The 11313-nt window shown below is 37.2% G+C and overlaps 1 protein-coding gene across 1 annotated transcript; it reads right to left on the bottom strand.

Annotated features, from left to right (window-relative positions):
• Positions 1 to 7935: 7935 nt before the first annotated feature.
• Positions 7936 to 8778, bottom strand: LOC128984691 (uncharacterized). Its single transcript, XM_054404031.1, has one exon. The coding sequence runs from the start codon at positions 8776 to 8778 to the stop codon at positions 7936 to 7938; it is 843 nt and encodes a 280-aa protein (XP_054260006.1).
• Positions 8779 to 11313: the final 2535 nt, after the last annotated feature.

Genomic DNA, 11313 nt, shown 5'->3' with positions numbered 1-11313 from the left:
TTTTCAAAAATACCCATCTTTATTGTAGCCCTTCATATCTAGGAAGGTTTGAGCAACCTGATTTCAAATATCTCAAAAGGTTTAGGGGAGGGGGTTGTAAGTTACTTTTCACCCACCTTGTATATTAAGCCTCATTGTACGTTGTACTTTTTGAGGATGTACGTTACCAATTGTAAAGGAAACTCTTACAAACTATTCGGGTGTGTTTTTATTATTTTACAAAAGAAGAAAAACAAAAACAGGAGATGGTATAATCAAGCTTGGACAATTCCCTGCTTTACTTGGCGACTTTTTAAAACTTGCCTCCGTTTAAAGATCACTAGACTGGCCAAGCGTTGTGAAATCGATGGTTGTTTGGGTAAATGCCAACCACGGAGGTTTATTAGGCAGTGGTCACGACATGGTTACCTTAGCACACTTGACCTCTTAAAAGGTCAAATTATTTATACAACGATACATAACTATCGGTCTTGAATACTGTAGAAATTATCCAATTGGTCTTGTATATATTTAGTACAGTTAGCCATTATAAAACATGAACTGCGTTGTTATTTTAATATTCTGTGAACAATTTTACGGGGATACCACTTCAGATACATACAAGAACACAACAAACTTACTGAAATACTTTTATGTATTTTGTGTTCTGACCTGCGCAAGGATTTGTTGTGCATCGTCTTAACAACTTCTTAAGAACTCTTAAGGACATAAGAAGGATCCGACAAACATGTATGTAGTTTGTAAATCCCTAAAATAACATTCAATTGTTCACCATCCCACATCTCAGACATTTTTTTAATGTATTTTCACTACCCCGCACCAAAACGTGTTGTGTATGAGAGCTTTTGGTTCAGTTTAAATCGGTGGTATTTCAGTAATATCACACAGACCTCAGTTAACGGGTTTGGAGATCATTTGCAATAAACCAGCTTTTAATAGTACAATCTACGTTAAACCCGAGTTGAACAATCACAATGACATTTACAAGCCTCACTATTGGCAGTAGAGTTGTACATGGACGGTGATAATCGTTTGTGGGCAAACATCAAAATGTAATTTCAGTTGATTTATATTTATGCTATGTTTGACTACAAACCCTTATAGACATTTCAACGATTTATTTAAGTCAAGCACAGATATAAATGTTTTATTTTTATTTTATCTTTCCACATGTCACATGGTGCTTGTGCTTAGTGATTATGATGATCTTAGTTTATAACTTTGAAATTCTCTATGAAAATAAAAATTGATATGAATATTTGTAATAAATGATGTTATGACGCGAGATGCACTCAGCCGTGCTCTATTCAATTAGTTCGATTTATTTTATTTATTCTCTTCTCATATTTGTTTAGTTTATGGTGAGGAACGTAAGTGCTGCAGACATTTACAAGGTTAAATGTCTAATGAAGGTAGAGAATATTTAGATGGTGAGTCACGTCTCATATTGCTAGATACACATATTGAATTAGAATATGTCAATCGCAAATTCGATTAAGTAGTAAATAAATTCAATTAAGGACAAGTGCAAGGTAGAATGTAGGATTAGTAGACTATGGATTTAGTACATGACAATGATTGACATTTTGAAGAATTTCCTACGGACTGAACGAACCGGGGACTGGAATCTCCATTTGTTAGCTCTAAACGATTTGCTACCATATCTTGCAGCAGCAGGGCACAACTTATACTCAGAGACAGTGTATATACATCTCCAAAATATGAAACAGCTTAAAAAGTCTCACCCAATTGTGTACAACAAATTTCAAGAAGGTCCCATGTTGTTCGACGTAGTGACGAGCATTAGACAGGTCTTTCCAGTGACCTTATAATTGAACAGGCACTGATGAGAAATGAAAACATCAAATCTGCAGGAGGGTTAACTAGAGGAAGAGAAATGACAGAATCCCACGGTCAAGTACGTATTCAAACCATGATTCCATGTACAGACAAGTCAACAATGCTATGCAAGAGTTTACTAAAGTCATATATAATACAAGTGAGCAACACAAAGAAGTGTCGTACACCCGGCAGGCAAGAGACTGCTTGGACACAGGAAAAATCGGCTCATTCCTAGTTAATCAAAACTTCATTTTTAAGTGAAGAGACTGTGCACAATTTGACATCAGGAGTGGTTACCCATGATCCGTGAACGTTGACAAAGCAAAGAAAGTTGAAGACCTAATCATCCAGTCCATGTGAATCAAAATCATTGGAACTATTCATTCAGTTGGATTATTCGTTGGAAGTTGTCAAGCTATTACAATGGCCTCAAAGAACATCAAAGTAGGCAAATATGGTGTTAACATTGATCCACAATTGTTGTCCAAGGAATAATTTTAGTTTCTGAATAACAGGAGATCGATCAAAGCGACATATTTCAATAGGAGCTTTGTAGCTATTTTCCATATTTATTTGCCGATTTAAAAATGCTATTTTTGCCATGTATCGAGGAAATAAGCATTATAAATTGGATAAACTACGCTACAGATTTTTCAGCACAAAAGTGGCCAACAAAACCATTGTTCAAGCTGTTTTAAGCTCAAACCTTTCTTCCAACTTCAGCTGCTGCTAAATTCCATAACTTTCGGGTCTACTTTCAAGGTCAGGAGTGGAAAGACAATATGACTCTTCAACCTGAGGATTTGGGTTGAAAACCACAAGTTGGTCAACTCCTACCAGAACTTACTGAACTTCAAGCAGCACCATAAGTTTTGTTCGATATCTTAAGATGTAAATGCAATACTGATTGTAGTACTTTCAGATGATCACGCAAAAAAAAAATGGTTTACAATGTTCAACAGCTTGCATTGAATGCTATAGTATACTCTACAGTAACTCCTATAAATAAGAAGTGTATGATAACGGTGATTCTGATGGAGAATGAGAGAGTCTTTTTCAAATGTGTTCAGAGAGTAGGCATTGTCAGGAATTGACTAAGGTTCATCCATCAATTTTAGGTAATTTTAGTAACTGTCAATAAATACACAACTTTTACTTTCAAAAACGCGAGTTAATATTTATTTTTGTAAATATATACATTATATAAAGTGTTATACTAAACTTAAATATTAGCTTTTTATTCCTAACAAGCGTTATACACTATTACATTGTAATACCTATAACTAGCAAAAGAGCTGAGTGTTCATAGCATGAGAATGCCGTGTATGAGAATAAAATGTTACTAAATTTTAGCTTGTCAAATGTCTACATTTTATACATGATTAAAAACCTGGATTAATTCTTTATTAAATAGACACTTTGTTTGCTCTATTCGATTGATATTTAGCCTATTAATGGAGGAATAGAGGAATAAGAAATGGAGTAAAAATTGGTTTGTTTTTTTTTTTTTGGCAGAAAAAAAGCATAAAATTTAGCAATTTTTTACAATTTTGTGCTGCTTAAAAACAAACAATTCAATATATCGTTATTATGCGCCTAATACTTACAGAGAAAATACCAAGAAATATTAAATTTAAAACTCCTGATGTTATTCTTATAGAGATTAAGTAAACTGTTGTAGTTTCCTTGATTAAGAACATATTTTGATCAAATTTGGAAAATGAATTTATTTCTTACTAAACTGTAAAAGAATATAAAAAACTTGTTTACCCTTCCTGTTGTAGTGAACCTAATAACTTTATTTATAAATAAAGTATAAATGTGATTGTTTTAGGGAGAAATTTTTGTATTAATCCTAACAGTCAAATGGACATTTGCTTAGTCTGCAGGTTTGCTGCAGCGGGGGTATTTTGTAAACTGTTATTGAGTTTACAAATTGTTAACTCGAGTAATTATTTAGTTTCAAGGGATTAAAGGGCGAAGTTCTAAAAAAACAGTTTATTTCCACGTTTTTAGGATTTATCAAATTTTAGGTTGTCAAATACCTACATTTTATACATAATTAAAAAGCTGGCTTAATTCTATATTAAATTGGCACATTGTTTGCTCCATTCGGTTTATATTTGGCCTTTCAAGAGCCATAATAGTCAAGAGTCTCAGATTTTTTGAAAAATCAAAGATATGGCGGCCTTCCCCCTGTGGATGTTGGTAGATTTATTATATGTTCTTCGGGACCCTATTCCGCATCTAAAAAAACCTTACTTTGTATATTTTACAATTAGTTTGATATTTTTCCTTAATTTGACTAGCCTATATACACAACGTGTAAAAACATCACAAGTTTAGAAAAAAAATATCTGTACTGAGATCAAACCCTGGACCTCTGTATGTATACCAAGGAATAATCATGGGAATCATGATAACTGAACACATAATGTAACAATAAATTATTAATTATCAAATATTTATGATGGCGACGCCACTATGTGCGTATTTTAACCTAAATATGAGTGAAGGATGAGTGTAGAATGAGTGGCGCGATCTTGTAGTCTTGTTGGTGACTAAGGCCGACATATTCCTTAGACACAGCTGTTAATTAATAGCCCATACAGCTAATGGCAACTAAGGGACCTTAATAGTGGAATCCGAACCACATTTGTCCTTGTAATTAACGATGAAGAAGTAGGTTCTTCTTTAACTATTTTTGTTACTTCTATGATAAAATTATTCAAGAAACTGATAGAAAATAGAATTTAATGAGCATGACAAAAACATAAGTGTATGAATTATATAAACCAGGAATGAACTGTTAGGTAACCATAGCAACTCATTTAAACAAAACCAAAGTTATACTTTTATAAAAAAAAACAAATAATTGTCCAGCTGGTTTTCAACAGTATTGAAGCACTCACCACAGTACCCCCCTGCTAATGATTTAATTGAAGTAAATCATGATACTTGAAATCGTACAGGAAAGCGTACATGTCTCCCAGATTTTGTCTTAATCGCAGGTTTTAATTCGCTTGAACCTGGTTGCTTGGTATAATTAGGATCATCCATGCTTTGTGTCTTGCTTTGTGCTTGTGTGGATTTGTTGCTTTCTGTCCTATTTGGTGCATATCCATCGTTCTTGTATTCGGACCAAAAGTATGCCGGTTTGAGTCGATCCATGGACACCGTGACATTACAGCCTTTAATCACCACAACGGCAGTCTTGGTGGTTCTGCTGATAATAGGGTAAGGGCCAGAGTATGGGGGTTCGAGAGCTCCCTTGGGGATGTCAGTCCGCACAAAGACATGTGTGCATGTAGCGAGGTCCTTAAAAACGAAAGGCGTCTTCGCACCATGTCTAGTTCCACTGACTGGACGCAGGTTGTTGAAGTGCTGACGTAAGCTCTTTACGAAGTTTGGTGGATCCAATTGATGTCCATCTTGGCTGGGTGTCATAAACTCTCCAGGAAGTCGTAGAGGTTGACCGTAAACGAGTTCTGCAGAGGAAGCTTGCATATCTTCGCGCCACGCAGCTCTGATCCCCATTAGTATCACTGGCAATACTTCGGTCCAACGATCTGTTGTGTGACACCTTATGGCTGCCTTGAGTTGTCGATGAAGGCGTTCAACGAGTCCATTGGCAGCAGGGTGATAGGCAGTCGTTCGCAGACGTGTTGATCCAGTTAACTGTGTTAGCTGCTGGAAAAGAGAGGATTCAAATTGTCGACCTTGATCTGTGGTTATGCGCAGTGGCGTTCCAAACCTTGAAATCCAGTTGGTGAATAATGCACGAGCTACAGTTTCAGCTTCTATGTTCTCAAGTGGAACTGCTTCAGGCCAACGTGTAAATCTGTCAACACAAGTCAAACAATACCTGTAACCTTCCGAAACAGGTAATGGGCCAACTAGATCAATATGGATGTGTTCGAATCTAGAAGATGGTGGAACAAACGTACCAACTGGGGTTGAACTGTGACGTGTTATCTTTGACTTCTGGCAGGAGAGGCAGGAGCGAGCCATAGAACGACAGTCTGATTTCATTGAAGGCCAAACAAAACGTTGGCTAACCAGTTTTGTGGATGCCTTTATCCCGGGATGAGACAGGTTGTGCAAGCTGTAAAAAACATTTTTTCGAAATTGTTTTGTGACAAAAGGACGGGGGTTTGAAGTAGATACATCACAATAAAGTGAGATTTCCGTTCCTGGTAGCAGCACTTGCTTGAGCTTTAGGTTGGATTCTGTTTCTAAATAGTGTTGTAGTTCTTCATCCTGAGCTTGAGACTCTGCCAAAGCCTGGAAGTTTAAGGAGGCAGTGGCTTCTTCTATCCTAGAGAAGGTATCTGCAACTGCGTTTTCTTGTCCAGAAACGTGGCGAATGTCAGTTGAGAACTGTCCAATATATTCCAAGTGACGGAACTGTCTTGGAGAACACTTATCAGGTTTTTGACGGAAAGCAAAGGTCAGAGGCTTGTGATCTGTAAAAATTATGAATTGTCTTCCTTCTATCATATGTTTGAAATACTTAATGGCAAGATAAATTGCTGTTAGTTCTCTGTCATAAGTACTGTATTTCTGTTGAGTTAGACTTAACTTTTTGGAAAAGAAAGATAGTGGTTGCCAGTTTTGTCCTACCTTTTGTTGCAATACACTTCCTACAGCATAGTCTGATGAATCGCAGAAGATTGCAAGTGAGGCATTCGGTGCAGGGTGAGACAACATAACGGCTTCACTGAGGCTTTTTTTACAAGTTTCAAAAGCTTGTTCACTTTCTGTAGTCCAATTAATAGGCTTTCAGAAGGTCGTTTAGTGTACTCTGCTGGGACGCTGAATGGGGTAGGAATCTACGATAAAAGTTTAGCATACCAGTGAATCTTCTTAATTCCTTTGCAGTCTTTGGTTTGGGGTAACAGTCAAGAGCTTTCACTTTTTCAGGTAAGGGTTTTATCCCTTCTCCGGAAACTTGATATCCGAGAAAACTAACCATGGGAACTCCTAGGTTGCACTTACTTGGGTTGACAAAGACTCCGAAAGAGGATAGGCGGTCAAACAATTGTCGTAAGTGAATGAGGTGTTGTTCTTCGGATTCTGAAGCTACGAGAATGTCATCAATGTAAGCGTAACAGAAGTCTAGGCCACTGAGTACACCATCAATGAAACGTTGAAAGGTTTGGGCAGCATTGCAAAGTCCAAAAGACATGAAAGGAAATTCGAAAAGACCAAAAGGTGTTGTTATAGCAGTCTTATGAACGTCATCAGGAGCTACAGGGATCTGATGGTAAGCACGAACAAGATCTATAGTAGAGAAAACTTTTTTACCATGCAAATTTAGAGAAAAGTCCTGAATGTGAGGAATAGGGTAGCGATCAGGAATGGTTCTGGCATTTAGGGCTCTGTAGTCTCCACATGGTCTCCATTCGTCTCCTTTTTTGGGAACCATATGAAGAGGGGATGACCAGCTGCTAGAAGAAGGTCTAGCTATACCTAACTGGACCATAACCTCAAATTCTTTTTTGGCTAACTTTAACTTGTCCGGGGCTAGACGACGGGGTTTGCTAAAGACTGGTGGTCCTGGGGTTGTCTGGATATGGTGTTCTGTTTGGTGTTTGACAGGGACAGAAGGTTTACTTGCCGGTCGAATAAGGGACGCATATGATTGGAGGAGCTGCATGTAGACATTTGGTTGGTTTGTATTTATTGCTTTAATACCACTTACCAAATTGGAGCATGTTGCGCGACCAGTGGAAACGAGAGAGGTTACCTGATCAATCAAACACTGACGTCGAACATCCACTAATAAATCATAATGATGAAGAAAGTCAACTCCAATGATCGGTTTGGCAACATCAGCTATGATAAAACGCCACACAAATGCTCGGCGTAGGCCTAGGTCCAAAGATAAGGTATGCAACCCGTAAGTGGCAATTTCGGTGTTGTTTGCTGCGTATAGTGTATAGTCAGATTTTAGTATTTTACCTGAAAGCATTTTTCGTGGATAGACGCAAACATCTGCTCCAGTGTCAATGAGGAACTGTTGTTTTGTTACCTTGTCTGTGACGAAGAGGCGGCGAGATGTCTGTAGATCGGAGGAGTCGCTGGCCGCCATTAGAGACTCCCGAGATCGTTTCCCGAGTTGTTGGCTTGGAAACTGCAAGGCCTGGTGCACTTAGTAGCTGCATTACCGAATCGCTTGTGGTACCAGCAAACATCGTCTCTTGTCATGCTCTTGGAGCGTGATCTTGATCGCCGAACCGGACTTGAACTCCATGTTGGACGACGACTTTGATTACTCCGCAGATCTTCTTTGATAGTTGAAATGTCGTGCTGAAGAGTGCTTACGATTTCGCCCATTTTAGATGTCATCAGGATCGTCAGTCGCTCCATCATTACTTCCATAGAGTTGGGACTGTTAGTAGGGACAGCTGCTTCTGTAACTTGATGACGCGGGCTAATTTCAAGCACGGCGTCAGCCAACTCGGCTAGTGCATCAAGCTCAGACGACTTTTGTGTTGCTAAAATGGCTTGAGTTGATGAAGGCAGACGACTCAACCACAGAGTTTTCAGCACAGTGTCAGGTACAACGGTACCAGCCAAAGCACGAAGATGTCTGAGGAACTGCGAGGGCTTTCGATCTCCCATTTCTTCATGTTCCAGGAGACGTCTGGTCTTCTGTTCCTGTGAAGAGCTTAGGCGTTGTATCAATTCTGTTTTCAGTTTTTCGTATTTTCCCTCGGTTGGTGGTCTTGTGAGGATGTCTCTCACTTCAGCAGCGTATTTAGCATCAAGATTTCCACAAACATAAAAGAATTTTGTTTCATCAGATGTGATCCGAGCCAAGGAGAATTGGGTCTCGACCTGCGCAAACCACAGCTCAGGATCTGCTGGCCAAAATTGTGGAATCCTCACAGTAATTCGTTCTAGGGAGTTACCTTCTTGAGTAGTAGACATTGCAATTTTGCTAAATTTTGGTAAAAAAATGATCACGTCGGGGTCACCACTGAAGAAGTAGGTTCTTCTTTAACTATTTTTGTTACTTCTATGATAAAATTATTCAAGAAACTGATAGAAAATAGAATTTAATGAGCATGACAAAAACATAAGTGTATGAATTATATAAACCAGGAATGAACTGTTAGGTAACCATAGCAACTCATTTAAACAAAACCAAAGTTATACTTTTATAAAAAAAAACAAATAATTGTCCAGCTGGTTTTCAACAGTATTGAAGCACTCACCACAAACGAATTGGTCTAATTATCAGGATAGTACTGCGGATAGTCGTAGTACTCACTAGTGCGGACGTTAATCCACACCAGGGAGCATCGCATCCACAGTGCATGCCTATAAATATCCACAACAGTTAACAGTAAAAAATTACCGAGTAACATTAAGTATGTATAACACGTGGAGAAGAATTGAACTATTGTATTACTCAATTTGTCACTAACAAAACACAAAATTAATCAAACCGACCACTACCAGGAAAAATAATATTATTTCCTACACTTATTTGTTTAATGGTGAACAATTAACTTCGATGCTTTATGTTATTATGTGTCTTCTCCGTAGAGAGGCACGATTTAGTAAAAATCCTTCAGCTGAGATATACCCATGACAAACAGGCAGACAGACAAACATACTTTGCTCGTATTAGAGTATAGGATAAATACTACACAACGCAATATTTTACAATTGTTATACTTTCAACTAAGATAATGAATTACTGGGCGTATTTTAAGCCAATACTAAGACCAGCAGCTGCTATTTTTGTCGGGAATATTTTTGAAAGCCTGATGATCATAAAGCGACTGACCATGTTTGCTAGACAATATTGCATGAGTTGATATTCACCCAGCCAAATACTGTCCACATATAACACAGGTAATTGATGTAATTATCAAATAACCAGCCTCAAAGCCAGCAGTTGCATAACTCTGCACTAGATGATCTAATTACACACAATAACCTTCAAACTGCACTGGTCTTTGTGTTACAGTGTCTATTATCTAACCTAATTTAACAAAATAGTAAATATATTATTTTATTTAAACGATTTCCAGTTATATGATGTTTTGAAGTAGTATAATGTCCACGCCTATCTAGGTCTTGATTTTCGATTCTTTAATCGTGAATATTTTAGGCTATTTAAATTTAAACTTGCCTCTGTTCATCTTTAGGTAGTGATGAACAGGTCCAGAGGCTGGTGAGGAGCGCGAGACTGTGGCGTGGTGCCACTAAAGTTTCATAAACAATTTATGTCATACGTTTCCAAAATGAAAAAGTCGAAGGTAGTCAAATCAGGGGAATGCTAAGCCACGACACTGGACCCCTACGGCCCAGTCAAGTTGACAATGCAATGAAGTTAATAATTCCAAAACTCAAAACAACATTTGGAAACTCCACTTACAATTTTGTCACTTGAAGTAGGTGTTACTGATCGTAGAATCTCACTACTACTCACAGGAATGTCTGGTAGGGGAACACCTCTGAAGGTACTTAAATTGATAAATTCCATAAGGTTTGTTTAAAGTAATTGTCTGTAGGTTTATTTTGGGTGTTACGAAAAGTTTACCTTGAAGATACAGGGAAAAAAACTTGGATTTGTAACTATATTATACAGCAGATCTAATAAACAACATTAACATCTAACTCTTTCTAGTACAGGTAAAATTCTACGAAAAACTAGTTGATAACATAACAATAATTGGTCTGTTCATGAACCTTGCAGGAATTGTAGTACTTACCATTAGGTTTTTAAATCTGAAGAGTCCCTAGTGATTTTGGGAGGGGTAAAGAAGGTAAAGAGGGGTAAAAAAATTCTAAGTTGAATACAAACCGTTTCAGTGAGTTAAGGCAAAAAGGGAGGCGAGGTTCTTTAACATTGCAAAGACAAAAATTGTTTGAAGCATATTCGTGCGTCAAATTAAAATAGAAAACAGAGGTTTTAGCTTCCAAACTTCAGTAACAGAAGACTTTTATCTTACACTTCAAGACTCTTTATTCGTTTAAATTAGAGTATAACATACAGGGTGATTGATATAAGTGTGCCAGCGGTTTTATTCGAAAACTATAAGAGATATCAAAAAAAGTTAAATGGTAAGTACCTTGGATTTTTTATTTAAAAAATTTTAGTCAAGTTGAAAAAATTATTTTAGCCGCCATTTTTCCAATATGGCCGCCAACTTTGATTTATCTTATGGAACACCCTGTATTTTATGATGTATTCTGGTAGAAAATGTAATTTTAAGACGATTTCATTCTTGTAATTTTTTTCATAAACCTAACCGTTTCAAAGATAATAATGGTTAAAGTTTTGAAATTTCTGCATGAGAAAGAGTTTCGATAAAGGTCTAAGCAAGCATGCCAGCTGTTTTATTCGAAAACCATTAAAAATTTCACAACTTAAACCATTATTATCTTTGAAACAGTTAAGTTTATGAAAAAAATCACAAGAATAAAATTGTCTTAAAATTACATTTTCTA

This window comes from Macrosteles quadrilineatus, unplaced genomic scaffold, assembly GCF_028750875.1.
Source record: "Macrosteles quadrilineatus isolate MER2022 unplaced genomic scaffold, UCM_ALF_1.0 Scaffold_2__2_contigs__length_208266976, whole genome shotgun sequence".
Classification (NCBI taxonomy): domain Eukaryota; kingdom Metazoa; phylum Arthropoda; class Insecta; order Hemiptera; family Cicadellidae; genus Macrosteles; species Macrosteles quadrilineatus.
The sequence above is the reverse complement of the archived record's forward strand: the minus strand, read 5'-3'. Positions and strand labels throughout refer to the sequence as shown.